The sequence below is a fragment of the Hypanus sabinus genome, chromosome 27 (assembly GCF_030144855.1).
Source record: "Hypanus sabinus isolate sHypSab1 chromosome 27, sHypSab1.hap1, whole genome shotgun sequence".
Classification (NCBI taxonomy): Eukaryota; Metazoa; Chordata; class Chondrichthyes; order Myliobatiformes; family Dasyatidae; genus Hypanus; species Hypanus sabinus.
In genome coordinates, this window is record NC_082732.1 from 38,474,219 (window position 1) to 38,490,722 (window position 16,504).

The following is a 16,504-nucleotide window of genomic DNA, read 5'->3' on the forward strand; positions in this document are numbered from 1 at the left end:
TCTTGCAGGCACTCACAGTAGAAATAAAACAGAATCAAAGAAAAACTACACTTAAAGACTGACAAACAACCAATGTGCGAAAGTATCTGACTTTGACATCTCTATCAATTTTTAACCTCTGCTCCCTAGAAAATAACTTCTCTTCTAGGGCTCTCACTATTTTACAAAGTTCAATATAATCTTTTTTTTAACAGAAGAAAACAACCCCAGCCTTGCTAGTCAGTTGTACTATACTGCTGTCCTAGTAGTGACCCAGTTAATCTCCGCCTCACTCTCCTTCGTGCAACCATCTCTCTTCCGCAGCATAGCCACTGCAACCCTGCACGATATTCTAATACCAATGTTTTATATACTTTGAAGAGGGCCTTCCTGATCTTGTGTTCCACACTTTGGTTAATACGTTCTCTGAGTTACACACACAACACAGACAAAATGCTGAAGGAACACAGCAGGTCAGGCAGCATATATGGAGGGGAAAAACAGCCAACATTGGGGCCGAGACCCTTCTTCATGAGTCCTGATGATAAATCTGATCCTGATTAGATAAAAAATTATAAGCAAGGAAAGAAAGGCTGAACGACAAGGGAAAATAATAACAATTCTACACTTTAATCAGACTGGTGAATATACTGTGGACCAAAGTCACCTATGTCTGCAATACATGGGCAATGTTTGCATTTACAATTGTGGAAGAAAATTAAAAAGTTAAGATTAATTTTCAATTAAATGTTGACTAGCTAGAGATTGCTGAAGACTTGGGTCATGAGGGTGACAGGATAAGAGGCAGACACTGCCTTGTTTGTGCAAGCTAACAATAGATCATGCCAGCAATGAGGTATTGTTAATCTTTGTTCAAGATTGTCCAGCAAGTAGCAAACAGAGGAACTAACTGTAGGCACATATCTCTAATTTTGTGCATTATGCAGGAAGTTAGTAAACTTGATTATACGTAACAAGTGATCCAGAAATCGCTGATATTTAACTGTTGTCTATTGCCAAAATTTACTGTATACATTTAAGATGTAACCTGAAATTGTCAGAGTTATAAGACAACGGCTCCCCATGACCACACAATGAAAGGGTTAACTACATACCAAGGTCTGTGTCTTTATTTCTGTTCCCTAACAGAGTGAAGTCTCTCACAGTGATCGGTGACGAAATTCTTTTACGGTAAATCAGACTAAATTCTTCAACAACAATGCATTCGGAGGTTGAGTTCCAAGGCATTATTCAAAAGTTCAAAGTAAATTTATTATCAAAATACACACACACACACACACACACACACACACACACACACACACACACACACACACACACACACACACACACACACACATATATATTTCACCATGTACAACCCTGAGATTCTTTTCTTGCAGGCATGTTCAATAAATCATATAAAAGTTCATTCATTACCAAAATGCGTATAATATATACGACCTTGAGATTCATCTGCTTACAGACAGCCACAAAACAAAGAAACCCAATAGAACCCATTAGAAAAGATGACAATCAAACACCCAATGTGCAGAGAAAAGAACAAACCATCAAACAATAAAAAATAAGCAAGTAACATAAAGTTTATGAAAGTTTGCACACAAAATGCTGGTGGAACGCAGCAGGCCAGGCAGCATCTATGGTTCAGTAAAGAACCATCATATAATCAATGAAAGACGGCATCCAACAGGACAAACAACCAATGTACAAAAATCAGCAAACTGTGCAAATACAAAAGACAGAAAAAAGCAACAGATAGTAAATAAGTAACAAAAGTAAATAAGTTAAAAAAAATTAAGAATGTGAGATAAAGAGGCCTTGAAAATGAGTCCATAGGTTGTGGGAGCAGTTCAGTGAAGGGACAGGTGCAATTGAGTTAAGTTATCCCCACTGGCTCAAGACCCCGATGGCTGAGGGGTAATAACTGTTCCTGAGCCTGGTGGTGCGAGTCCTGAGATTCCGGTGCCTTCTTCCTGATGGCAGCAGTGAGAAGCCAGCACAGCAATGCTGTCCCTGATGATGGAGGCTACTTTCCTGCAACAGCGCCCTGTGTGGATGTGCTCAATGGTGTGGGGGGGGGGGTCTTTACCCGTGATGGACTGGGTCGTATCCACTGCTTTTTGTAGGATTTTCTGTTCAAGGGCATTGGTGTTTCTATGCCAGGCTACGATGCAACATCTAAACAGAGACTTGCCTGGTGAACAAATTGTGTTGCCTGCTTGTAGGGTTGTTCGCCAAGCCTGGAGGTTAGGTCACAAACGTTTCGTCTCCTGTCGAGGTATTATCATCAGTGCGCAATTGAGTGTAGTTTCTGTGGAGTGCTCTCATTTAAATTGGTCTGTCTCGCTGCTCTGATTGGTTGGCTGTCTCACTGGCCACTAGTCTTTCCTGGGCCCTGGGCAACTGGACAGCTGAGTGATCTTCGCTGGCCCGCACCCCTGGTTACTGGTCATTATGAGTGTTGGTCCCTTGGGTGTCCGTGGCTCACACCTCGGCCCCAATCCCATGGAGACATAGGTTTGTAAATTGCATCCAGTTCAATATACTTGTTAATAGAGTCTTCCATTGAGAACTAAGAATTATCTTGATTTCTTGTTTTGTACTTCTGCCTGGATTTTTGCAGTTCTGTTGGTCCTGTTCAGGTCTGATCACTGTATCTGGCATGCTGGGAGTAAGCCATGTCTCAGTTAAACAGAGAACAGAACAATTCCTCATTTCCCTTTGATACAACAATCTTGCCCTCAGTTCCTCCGTCGTCTTCTCCAGCAACTGCACGTTTGCTAACAAGATGCTGGGTGGAGGGGGTCTCATTCCTCTGTGTTTCAGCCCGGCTTGGAGTCTCTCCCTCCTACCTCGCTCCCAGCCATGGTGATGAACCTTTGTCTGCAAGGTGCCGCTCCTGCTTGCTTGAGAGTTAAGTCCGGCAAGTCCTTTAGACAATCATGAAATCTGTAGTTCATTAAATTGGCTGCTTAAAGAGAAATTACAGGCAGATTGCAGAGAGAGTAATTCAAAAGAGGTACATTTAGAAGTTTTGTAAGCAGCCTGCAGAATGTCACCATGGTTCACCAGCACCATCTTGGCAACTTCTGAACTATATCATATCGGTTGCGGGAGTGTGACAAGCGGCTGATTCATTGTGCGGGCAATCGATTAACCTCCTGTGCAGGAAGGGCTCTTTCTATTTGCACTGTTTTCTGAATGTGCATGTCTTTTGTGCCAGTGGGCCTGCCTTGTCACTACCTGTATGTACCACAGCTAGCATGAATCAGAAAAAAAGTGTAATTGTACTACCTCATTGTCATTCTTGCTCGCAGCATACGTAACACATTGTCAACACATTCACTCAGCGTATGAGTGGATAGGTTTTACATTTGACATTCAGAAGGGCACCACAGTGGCTTGGTAGTTACTGCATGACTATCACAGCTTGGGCTCCTTAAGGTTGTCATAGCCAGGGCAAGTAGTGGGGACAAGCTCCCAATACCTACTAAATGCTCCCAATTGCGCGCATCTCAAATGGACTCTGACAACCACGTCCAGCTCCTGGTCCTCACGTCTGACTTTGCTACTAAGCCCAGAAGAACTCTTTCTACTGAAAGGAGAAGGGGAAAAGGTGGGTTACTGGTGCCCAAAAACCAGTCGCTTCAGGTTGGCTGCTCATCTGGGAGAAGGAAAACTGATCTCAAACCTCCGCTGCCTTGCGACTATACCCACTCATGGGGAAGGCTTCCGGAGTCAGCCCCAAGGAAAAAATCCGGAGCTGGAGACCCTAAGGTAATCCTACATTGAGTTCAACACTGAATGGCGACTCCCGTGATGCCACCGGTGCCAAATTGTATCAGCCCCTGTTGTTTTATTGGATTTATCAGCTACGAGGAGAGGGAGAGCCTGCTGGATGGGTAGCATCTTGTTACTCCATATCGTACTGCCCTAGCTTGCATACAGCTGCGGAATTCATTGCTACAGACGGCTACAGAAGCCATGTCATTGGGTATATTTAAAGCGGAAGTTGATAGGTTCTTAATTAGTCAGGGCGTCAAAGGTTACGGGGAGAAGGCAGGAGAGTGGAGTTGAGAGGGAAAATAACTCAGCCATGATGGAATGGCGGAGTAGACTCGATGGGCCGAAGGGCCTAACTCTGCTCCCAAGTCTTACGGTCTAATTGAAGCAAGTTATCTTCTGACAGGAAGGACTAGTTGAGAAGATGGATCTGGATTCTTAAACATCGAAGCCTGGGCTATACATTTAAATTCTCCAGTGTATCACTGAAGCCGCTATTCATCACACCAACCATGTCCAATTAAGATAAAAGAAAAGATCATAAGTGGGAAAGATTCCTGTCTGTTCCTGTCCTTCACCCTAAGGCTCTTTGTAGCAAGCTAGCTGCATCTTAAGCGATATATCCAAGGAACTGAATGAGCGACCTCTCTGGTCTCCCAACGGCTCAGAGCTACAAGCTTTGCTTTCTCACTAAAAACCAGAGGAATGACTTCGATCCTACATACAAGCTTGTACACGAATCAGAACACTAACAGAAGGGAGCATCCACTGTAATTCTTAAAGATATCGCCTTTAGGAAATAATTGGGCATGAGTAGAACTTGGGCTGTATTGGTGAATACAGATCAAACTCACCCAATCCATTGTGAGTCTGTCGCAAATGCAAATGAGACATTTGTTCAAGAATTCTGCGAGCAACAAAACGCTGGAGGAACTCAGCAGTTCAGGCAGCTTTTATGGAAATAAATGAACAGTCAACGTTTCTGGCCACTGACCTTCATCAGGACCCTTCTTCATTCATAGAGTGTGTCTTCAAGGACAAGTCCACAAATTCATTGCTGATCCACAGTTAATCATGAACAGCTCAAACACTCAGTTTCGTACGTTCTCCTGGAGACCACATGGGTTTCCTCCGGATGCTCCGGTTTCCTCCCATGTTCCAAAGACATACGGGCTGGGGTTAGTAAGTTGTGGGCAATGGGCTTGCTATGTTGGTGCTGGGTGCATGGAGACACTTTAACAAAAGCTAAGAGCAGTTAAGAGTCACAAATCAGGCAGATTTCCTCACTGAAGAATATTAGTCCTTCTGTACCTGGGTTAGGTCAGTGCTGGTGCTCACTGAGACAGAGTCTGCTGTTCTTCTGCTCCTGGGTCGGATCATTACCGGCGGTCACCGACACAGAGTCTGCCGTCCCTCTGCTCCTGGGTCGGATCATTACCGGCGGTCACCGACACAGAGTCTGCCGTCCCTCTGCTCCTGGGTCAGATCATTACCGGCGGTCACCGACACAGAGTCTGCCGTCTCTCTGCTCCTGGGTCGGATCATTACTGGCGGTCACCGACACAGAGTCTGCCGTCTCTCTGCTCCTGGGTCGGATCATTACTGGCGGTCACCGACACAGAGTCTGCCGTCCCTCTGCTCCTGGTTTCAGTCCTGCCAGCAACCACTGAGACAGATTTATTTAACTCCCTGAAGTGATGCAGCGGGATATGAACGTGTATCTCTCAATCACTAGTTAAGCAGTGCGATTATTAGTCCAGTGAATTAACCATTAAGCTAGTGTACTCGATATCCCACAGCGTAGACAAAATAAGTTCTAATGTTGTATTCATAATTTCTCTTGAGTTAATGAATAAAAATTTTAAATGCCTATCCTTGGAAATTCTTAATACACATTCCTTTATAGTAAACTGCTGAATATACCTTGATTTTATTTTATTTGCTGGACTGATATTAAGAAGATAAAATAGAAAAGAAGGTGCTAAAAACTTCCTGCCTCGAGACGCAGTCCATGACAACAGGTGGTCTTCAGGAGCTCAGCAGCTCGATCAGCATCTGTGGGAGAAAAGGAACTGTTGACGTTTCAGCTTGGGAACCCGGCATCAGGACTGGATTCTCCACAGTTCCTTTCCCTCCACGGATGCTGCTCAGCACCCTGAGTTCCTTCAGCAGACTGTTTGTTGTTCCAGATTCCGGCATTTCTTGCCTCAAAGTAAAAGGGCATTCGGGTAAGTATATGGATCGGAGTGATTGTGAAGATTGTGGGTCAAATGTGATTCAGATCCAGGTTCATTACTGTATCGCACGCACATGGAAATGTACAGTGAAATGGCTGGTTTGCGTTAACAAACAGCACAACGCCAGGATGTTCGGGGGGGCAGCCCACAAGTGTCACCACACGCCCCAGCACTGACACAGCACTCTCACGGCAGAACACACAGAACACAACAAAACAGCAACAGCAAAGCAAGCCCAGTTCCTCCCTCCCGCAGACATCCCTCTAAACCCATAAGAAAGGGCCCCCAGCGGACCAGTGGACTTGCGCCCAGTGGGGCTTTGACTTCCCCAGTGGACTTCAGATCTGTAGGCCCCGGGCTTCGGCTATTGAGTTCCAACTTCCAGACTTCCAATTGATTTTCGGGCTTCAATCTTCGATCAAGTGGGATTAGATTTGCAGGCACCCTGAATGAGTTACGCCGAAAGGCCCACTTTCAGGCTGAATACCACCCTGTCATTTACAACCAACGTCAAGCAGGCAGCAAAGGCTGAATGTGGATCCCCCCCAGAAACATTTTACACACTTACCCAGTGCTTGCAAGTAAGCGTCGAGATTTTCATTGCGAATCAGCTTCCAGGTACCTTTGAAGTCCGCAGGCATCATGCAAGTCAAGTGACGAGCTGAAAGATAGAACTAAATGCCAGAGCCCAGAAATTAAAGGCCTGTCAAACACTGGACGGCCAGTAAACCCAGAATGCAAAGATGGATCCGGACTGACCTTGAGTACTCAGTACACAGAAACTGGCAGCAGGATTTCAAATGAAGTTCAGTTTAGGCAGACTGTAAACTTGCATCATCCTTAACTATTTCCACAGAAATAATGTCAACAAAGCAAATTCTGCTTGAAAAACAAACATGAAGCAGTGACTAAATAGCTGAAGATAATGTTGAAATTGCAGGGTATTGATTTTCACAAGGTGCTTGTGGAGGTGTCATTAGTGGTTTGGTTGAACAATTATAAACACAAAAGGTTCTGTAGATGTTGGAAATCCACACAAAACGCTGACTGAACGCAGCAGGTGAGGAATTGGAAAGGCATAAAGAGTCAATGGCCCGTCATAGGGACTGGAAAAGGAAGGGGGTAGAAGCCAGAAATTGTTGGTCGAATCACTGACATCTTGAATACGATCATTGCTAGACTCCATAGTTTAGTATTACATCAGGCTTTGCTATTTCTTATTAATTCAAAGGAGCTGAGAGGCACCTTGTAGATCAGACGTGGCAGAATCTGTGGAATCTCCTGTGTTTATGATGTGCTGCTCCACTGCAAAGACTCTTCAGGGATACCTAACCTGTAGAAGTTTAAATCTTCCCTTTGACGTGAGTTCAGTGAGATGCTGTCTGTGACCTATGCTGCCTGGCACTCAAAGTAACCACTCCTGCCCCTGAGCCATCCAAGTCTCTGTAATGGCCACAATATCATTGCCGCAAGTACTGATCCACACTCTCAGCTCACCCGCTTTGTTCATAATACTCCTTGCATTAAAATAGACACATCTCAAACCATTGGTCTGAGCGCATCCCTTCTCTATCACCTGCCTATCCTTCCTCTCACACTGTCTGTAGGCTTTCTCAATTTGTGAGCCAACCATCCCTTCCAATGTCTCTTCAGTTCGGTTCCCACCCCCTATCAATTCTAGTTTAAACTCTCCCCAATAGCCTTAGGAAACCTCCCCGCCAGGATATTGGTCCCTCTCAGATTCAAGTGTAACCCGTCCTTTCTGTACAGGTCACATCTACCCCAAAAGAGGTTCCAATGATCCAGAAATCTGAATCCCTGCCCCCTGCTCCAGTCCCTCAGCCACACATTTCTCCTCCACCTCAGATTACTAACTTTGAGGTCCTGCTACTCAACTTCCTTCCTAACTCCCTGTAGTCTGTTTTCAGGACCTCCTCCCTTTTCCTACCGATGTTGTTGGTACCAATATGTACCATGACCTCTGGCTGTTCACCTTCCCACTTCAGGATATCATGGACGCAATCAGAAACATCCCAGACCCTGCCAGCTGGGAAGCAAACTACCATCTGAGTTTCTTTCCTGTGTCCACAGAATCGCCTGTCTGACCCCCTAACTACAGAGTCCCCTAACACTGCTGCTATCTTCTTCCTTTCCCTACCCTTCTGAGTCAGAGGGCCAGACTCTGTGCCAAAGGCACGGCCACTGTTGTTTCCCCCAGACGGGTTGTCCCTCCCAACAGTACTCAAACAGGAGTACTTATTGTTAAGGGGTACTCTCTAGCCTCTGACTCCTGCCCTTCCCTCGCCTGACTGTTACCCACTTATCTGTCTCACGAGGCCCCAGTGTGACTACCTGCCTACAGCTCCTCTCTATCACCTCCTCGCTTTCCCTGACCAGAAGAAGGTCATTGAGCTGCATCTCCAGTTCCCTAATGTGGTCCCCAAGGAGCTGCAGCTCGACGCACCTGGTGCAGATGTGGCCATCAGGAAGGCTGGGAGTCTCCAGGACCTCCTACATCTGACACCAAGCACAGAACATCGGCCTCATACACATACTTCCTGTCTGTATTCTATACAGGCAAACTACCTCACCTTGACCCGTTATCACCAAAGCCCTGTTGAGTCAAAGGCCTCCTACTCCGTCTACCTCTACTTAGTCACCCACTCCTCCAATGCTCACTCTATAAAACTGTCTCCTTTTAAACTCTTCTAACTGGCCGAAGTCCACGCACTTGTGCAGTCGTGCCTTGATCTGACAGGAAATGATAAAGTGGTGGTGGTTGGGGGTGTTGATCAGCCTTACTGCTTGGGGAAAGTAACTGTTTTGAGTCTGGTGATCCTGGCGTGAGTGTTGAGAGGTGATAGGTTAGGGTTCTGGTTAGGTCAGGAATAAAGGTTCGAGGTTTTGGGCTGTGATTCTACATCAGGACTGAATCCTGATGCATAAACCTAAGTTATACTTCTTCAGCTGTTAAATTTTGGAGACACATTTGCTTATCAGCTGTTATCAATAGGACATGTCTGATTAGAACCTGAAGGCTTATTTACTAATACCTTTGACCCAGTTGATATATCCAATGGATGACATGGACCTCACATGGATCAGGTCACTAATTAACTTGATCTCATTAGGCTGGGGGTAAAGTTGGCCTGCCATTATGGTCCTATTTGAGTCTCAATCCAAAGATCTCTCAAAATGGAGAGCTGGCACCATTTTCCATGGGGCAGAAGTAGCTAATAAGAGGGGAGGCATAACATTTGGAATAAAGTATAGGTGGGGGTGTGGACGTTTTTTTGAAAAGAGATTTACAGGCACGCTGCCGGGATTGGAGAGCACGCCTTGCAAGGGAAACTTGAGCGAGCTCGGCCTTTTCTCTCTGGAGCAAAGGAGGGTGAGAGATGACTTGACAGAGGTGTGCAAGAGGATAAGCAGCATAGTGGACAGCCAACACCTTGTTCCTCAGATAGAAATAGTTAATATAAAATTTTAACATGATTTTGAGGAAAGTATAGTAGGAATGGCAGAGATAATTTTTCTCACAGAGTGGTGAATGAATGGATCGCCCTGCCAGGTGTGGTGGTGGAGGCAGATGCATTATTCAATGGATTTATTGAGTATGCCCACTAGACAATGAATCTCAGGGTTGTATACTTATACTTTATTGTCACCAAACAATTGATACTGGAGCGTACAATCATCACAGTGATATTTGTTTCTGTGCTTCGCGCTCCCTGAAGTACAAATTGAAGTAAATATAATAAAAGTTTTAATTATAAATCATAGTTAGAAAATAGAAAAGGGAAAGTAAGGTAGTGCAAGTCAGGTCCGGATATTTGGAAGGTACGGCCCAGATCCAGGTCAGGATCCGTTCAGCAGTCTTATCACGGTTGGAAAGAAGCTGTTCCCAAATCTGGCCGTACGAATCTTCAAGCTCCTGAACCTTCTCCTGGAGGGAAGTAGGACAAAAAGTGTGTTGGCTGGGTGGGTCGTGTCCTTGATTATACTGGCAGCACTGCTCCGACAGCGTGTGGTGTAAAGTGAGTCCAAGGATGGAAGATTGGTTTGTGTGATATGCTGGGCAATGTTCACGATCTTCTGCAGCTTCTTCCGGTCACAGTCTGGATAACTTCCAAACCAGGTTGTGATGCACCCTGGTGCACCTATAAAAATTAGTGAGGGTTTTAGGGGACAGGCCAAATTTCTTCAGTATATGGTGATGTATATGTAATTTGATAATAAATTTACTTTGAACTTCAGAGGCAGATACATGAGGAACAGCCAATGTCGATTCCCAGGACATATACTTGTCCAATATTCTAGAGGGCACTTGCTCCTAAATCTCAGAATCATACGCTATTCCCAGTTTCTACTTCCTCTTCAGAAGAAGGAATAGAAATTTTTAAATGGGGAGAAATCAAGGTGCAAAGGGACTTGGGAATCTATGCGCAGGAATCCCTAAAGGTTAACCTGCAGGTTGAATCAGTGGTAAGGCAGGCAAATACAATGTTAGTATTCATTTCCAGGGGACTAGAATACAAAAGTAAGGATGTAATGCTGAGGCTTTATAAGGCATTGATCAGATCACACTTGGGGGTATGGGTTTTGGACCCTTTACCTCAGAAAAGATGTGTTGGCGTTGGAGAGGGTCCAGAGGGAGCTTTGTGAGAATCGTTCCGGGAACAAAAAGGGTTAACTTACAAGGACCTTTTGGGGGGCTCTGAATGGCCTAGACTGGATGTGGAGGGGGGGTATTTCCTCTTGTGGGGAAATCTAGGACCAGAGGGCACAGTCTCAGAATAGAAGGATGTACACCTAGAGCAGAGATGAGGAGGAATTTCTTTATCCAGGTGGGGAATCTGTGGAATACATCACCACAGACAGCTGTGGAGGCCAAGTCATTGGGTATATTTAAAGCACAGGTTAATATGTTCTTGATTAATAAGAATGTGAAAGGTTACACAAAGAAGGCAGGAGAATGGAGTTGAGGAGAGAAAATCAGCCGTGGTGGAATGACGATGTAGGCTTGATGAGCTGAATGGCCAATTTCTGCTCCTGTGTCTTATGGTCTTCAATGTTTTAAGATCGACATAGCTGAGAGGTAAAAGGAGGTGCAGCGCAGAGGGACAGTGACAATACTTGACAGAGGTGTTCACTGTTTAATGGTGGTGGTCTCTGAAATCATGGCACAGCTAAAACGTGTTTTTTTTCTGAAATTGGTCATCACCATTCTAAAGTCAATTGCTAAAATTTGCTCCATTTCTCACCCTTCACCAAAATATCTGGAGATGCTTCACAGGAAGGCAGGAGATACATGAGATGAGGGCTGAAAGTTGTTGTGGGGGGGGGGGGGGCGGTTGGAAGTTGTATTGAGGAGCCACAGAGCAATATAGCCATGGGTACAGGCCCTTCAGTCCAACTAGCCTATGCTAGCCAAGATTCCATCCAAATTGGTCCTGTTTGCCTGCATTTGGCCCATAGCCCTCCAAAGCATTCCTACTTGTCCAAGTGCCTTTTAAATACTGTTAATGTAGCTGCCTCACTATTTCCTCTGGCAGCTTGTTCCATAGACAAACAACCCTCCTGATGAAAAACTCTGTGCCCTGAGTCCCTATTAAATCCCTCCTCTCTCTACTCAAATTTCTGACCTCTAGACATTGATTCTCCAACCCTGGGGAGAAAGGGAAGGGTGAGATTGCCTGTCCTGTTTCCCCATTCCCATTCCCCCCCCCCCCCACCTACAGTACGGTGCAAAAGGCCCACACACACAGATATATATATATAAAAAGAGAGTGAGAGAGACACACACACATAACACTAAGGTTTACAGTAATTTTTTTGTATTGTAGGGTACTGCTGCCACAAAAAAAACCCCTAAATTTCATGACATATCTGAGTGATGATAAATTGGATTCTGATCTGGGTCTGTTGTGGACTGAGAGTGGGAAGGGGTCAGGGAGAGGGGAATCATGTTTGGGAAAAGGGAGAGGGGAGAGAGCAGGAAGCACCAGAGACATTCTGTGATAATCAATAAACCATTTGTTTGGAATTAAATGTTGCTTGGTGTCTCAGGGCTGGGTGTGTCTACATCTGTGCCCCTCCCCCTGGCCACTCCCTCTCTGCCACCTGTCCCACACCCCTCCCACAGGGAACTCTACCCTCACCATTCTCAAATCATTTGTTCCTGCCAGATTTACAAACTCACTCTCCTCTCCGAACCTGGTTTAATGCACCGTATGTGGTGAAATTTGTTATTTTTGAGGCAGCAGTACAATGCAACATATATATTTATAAAATAGTTAAAATAATGCAAAAATGTAGGGAGGTAGTGAGAAATACATACTGTGCAATGGTTTGATCAGTGTGATCAGTGTACGAGACAGCACACTGTGCCCCGCTGCACTTAACAATGATATACAAATTCTTTTTCTGCTGTTGTCCTTGAACTCTGCATTGTGCGGTGAGCTGCTCTGTGTGGGCAGCGTGCAGGACAGATTCCCGTTTTATCTCAGTAAATGAGACAATAATAAACCAATTTCAGCTCCCACGGACCTCTGGTAAGATCGGCTCTCAACCTCCACATCTACCTTGTTACAGTCCTTACTGTCTGCCTTCCTCTAGCTGTTACACATCATGCCATAGCTGCTGCCTGGCCTGCTGAGCTCTTCCATCATTTTGTGTCTGCTGCTTGGACTTCCAGCATCTGCAGACTTTCTCGTTTGTGATTGGATCACTGCATTTCATTCTTTTATTGTGCTGCCTCGTGCTACCTCGAGGCACTGGAAAATTGATCTGTGTGGGTAGTGCCTTGCACAAGCTTTTCCCTGTCTTGGTACATGCGGCAATAATAACCCATCTCCAATACCCTCTTCTTATTTTTGCACAAGATTGGAAAAAGCTGCAGAGGGTTGTAAACCCAGCCAGCTCCATCATGGGCACTAGCCTCCCCACCATCGAGGACATCTTCAAAAGGTGATGCTTCCAAAAAAAAGGTAGCATCCATCATTAAGGACCCCCATCACCCAGGACATGCCCTCTTCTCAGTGCTACCATCAGAAAGGAGGTACAGAAGCTTGAAGACATACCCACTCAACAGTTTAGGAACAGCTTCTTCCTCTCTGCCATAAGATTTCTAAATGGACAATGAACCCATGTACACTACCTTATTATCTTTGCTCTCTTTTTGCACCCCTTAATTAGTTTTTATTTTTATTTCTTACAATAACATTTTGTGTATTTTATGCTTTGCACTGTATTGGTTCTGCAAAAGAGCAACTTTCATATATGCCAGTGATATTAAACCTGATTCTAATTCCTCTCAGCCCCTTTTCCCCTCCATCTTCTCCATCCCCATCTCTAGTTGGAGAGAGAATAGTGCCAACAGTGCAGCAATTAAATTCACTTTTTTTTTTGAACATACACCACCAAATATTTTGCACAAAATTATCTTTATTTGTATTATTTCAGTCACCAATCGAAAGCTTAGCCATTCCACCTCATAAATAGTAAACAATCCCAGAATCTTTCCAAGAGGACTCAAATTTCTAGGTTAGCACCAATCCCTGATCTCTCTGTGCCACCCAATATCTACACTTTGCTTGCAACCCACAGCCTAACCAGTGATCGGTGTTCTCCTCTACAGGAAGTTGCATCACTGTATCCCAAAGTGATCTTAAACTTCCTGCCCAGATGAGCAACACTCTAACACTCTGGCTCTAGTTTCAATTCCTGCGGGTAAGAATTATAAGCATGTCATGCTTCTCAATGCTTATGAAGCAAATTATTTCTCAATGAGTTTTTAAGAAAGTGTTCACTCTGATACCAAGCAGAACCACCAGTCCCAAGTGTTCAGGTAGAATTCAGTTCAAATTTCACAAGCAATTTGATAAGAGAAGGCTAGGATTTGATTTGTTTTACAAATTTCTTTCCACACTTGTCTTTATGACCTTTCATTCAGCTGTGTGGTCAGTATTAACTGGGTGAAGGCTCTCTGTTTGGATGACATTCAGATCTGGAAAACATTTGGAAGACAGCACTTTTCCCCCAACGTGTCACAGGTATTGAGGTAGACCTAGAAAAGCCTGATAACTTAGTTTACGTTGGAGTCATATTTGGAGGTCGCAATAAGCACCATTTGTGCAGACAGCCTGTAATCATGCCCCAGGGGGCCAGAAAATGCGAGAGCAAGAGGCAGGGAACCCCAGTGCCTTGGGTCTCGCTTACCTAAGATGAGATGAGATCATTCTTGGGTGCAGGGAAGTTATTAGCAACGATGTGGGGAAACTGAAGGGAACCCTGTGAAAACATTGGAAGTTGGAAAACAATTGGGATAAAGCGAACGTTATCCAATTGGCGAGTGTGACATTGTACCAAGGGTTTGATACTGAGGCCTTCAACTTGCCACCATTTTGTTGAAGGGATGGTTATATATCCAGGTGTGTTCCCCCAGGTTTGTGGAGACACCAAGTTAGGACAGACATTCCAATAGTTTGTCTTCTCCTGCGGTGGTCTTCAAATACATGAGTTCAATAACAACCTTATTAAAATGAACAGGGCCAGCCTTGAGGCAAACTAACTGGATAAAAATGCTTCCATTCTACTAAATCCTAGTCCTTTGTGGCTTTGTGTACAACAGAAAAGAGTTCTCCATTTCTATTCATACTGTCAAGAATAAACCGAACCAAGAAACTTTAATTTAGTGCGGATGCCATGCATGATTTAATCTTAGACAGGGCAATCGAGCAAAGAATTTTGCCCAGCCTAACACTGTAGTGAGCCCTGACTTGATTCTTCTCTGTAGCGCTGCAGGGGTGCTAAGGTGACGTCAGAATTCTTAGTTTCACTCTGCTGATCGTACAGCCGGTGCTGCTGAATGTAATCAATGACGGGATCCGGGATCACGTACCTAACACTCTGTCCCCTTCGCAAAGCTCGGCGAACCTTCGTGGCCGAGATGTCATTGTCTATCCATTCGGTCACAAGGTGAATTTTTTCCCTGAACCTCCAGATAAGGTCAGACTCGTAGATACATTTTTGAAGATTGCACGTTTGTCGGCTAATGCAGACCAGCCCGAACCTGCCCAAGATTTCTTCTAGGTCTTCGTTTTTCCACAGATTAGGAACTCCAAATGACTCGAAAACATCGGCTCCACACAGCAGCATCAACTCAGGCAAATCTGTGGGAACAGTGCCAAGAATTAGACAAGAGAGGCCAAGCATTATTGTTTAACAAAATGTCTGTAGATCAATTTACAAGAGACAGAAAATAATTCTAAGCAATCTCCTGAGATTATTAACATTCGTTAAGACTTCTGCTGGAGGTCCGGTCAGTATGATGCATGAAAGGGAAGGTGCAGAGGAGATGTGCAAGGACATTCTTAATCTGGTTTCTCTCCACTTCCTTCCTGCTCCAGCCTTTCACCTCTTCCACCTATCCCTTCCCACTGCTGTCTGTAAAGGATTTCCACATTCTCCCCATGACTGTGTGGGTTTCCTCTGGGTGCTCTGGTTTCCTCCCACAGTCCAAAGACATACCAGCAGGTAGGCTAATTGATCATTGTAAATTTTAAATCGGGGATTGCTGGGCAGTGCAACTCAAAGGGAAGGAAGGGTCTTTTCCACACTGCATCCAATAAATATATAAATAAAATATCTCGCCCCCCCCCCCCACCCACCTTCTCCTTCACCTGGCTTCATCTATCATCTGCTATCTTGTACTCCCTTCCTCTCCCCTCATTATTTTGGCTTCAGTCCCCTTCCTTTCCAGACCTGATGAAGGGCCTCAGTCTGAAATATTGATTGCTCATGTCTCTCCAGAGATGCTGCCTGACCTACTGGGTTCCTCCAGCATTTTGTGTGTGTTGCTCTAGATTTCCAGCGCAGGCAGGATGTCGTGCTTACAAGGGCAATGCCAACACTGGAAAATTGTAGCTGCATGGAAAGATCTGATAGGCTGTAGCTGCTTTCTCTGCAATACAGGAGGCTGAGAAAGGGCTAAAATTGAGGTATACACTCAGTAGGCACTTTATGAGGTACACCTGTTGGTTAATGCAAATGTCTAATCAGCCAATCATGTGCCAGCAATTCAACATATAAAAGCATGCAGACATGGTTCAGACCAAACATCAGAATTGGGATCTAAGTGACGTTGATTGTGGAATGACTGTTGCTGCCATATCGGGTGGCTTGAGCTGATTTCCTGGGATTTTCACACACAGCAGTCTTTAGAGTTTACAGATGAAACCCTGTTTTATTGGGTGTCTTGGAAATGTAGCTCAATGGCCCCTCACTAACAGCTAATGAAATCTACGGCCAGAAACCCACCTTCCCCACCTGTTCGTACGTCTAGGGTGTGTACGACTTTGGTCCCACCAAATCCCTGAGGTTGGGATGTCTCGTCCACCCAAACCCCGGGTTGTGTGATTTTCTGCCCTCAGAAAGAAATACCAGTTCGTATGCGGCATACAATTAAAACAAAGTGTAGTTAA

General features: G+C 44.9%; 1 protein-coding gene across 1 annotated transcript in view; it reads right to left on the minus strand.

The window, feature by feature from the left end:
- The window catches only part of nmnat1 (nicotinamide nucleotide adenylyltransferase 1), a 47,907-nt gene that overhangs the window by 11,612 nt on the left and 19,791 nt on the right, over positions 1–16,504 (minus strand). Inside the window, exons 7-8 of the mRNA XM_059951624.1 lie at positions 14,780–15,193; positions 6,589–6,681 (exon numbers count right to left, since the gene is read on the minus strand). Coding sequence (XP_059807607.1) covers positions 6,589–6,681; positions 14,780–15,193 — 507 coding nt within the window. The remainder of the gene's footprint in view (positions 1–6,588; positions 6,682–14,779; positions 15,194–16,504) is intronic.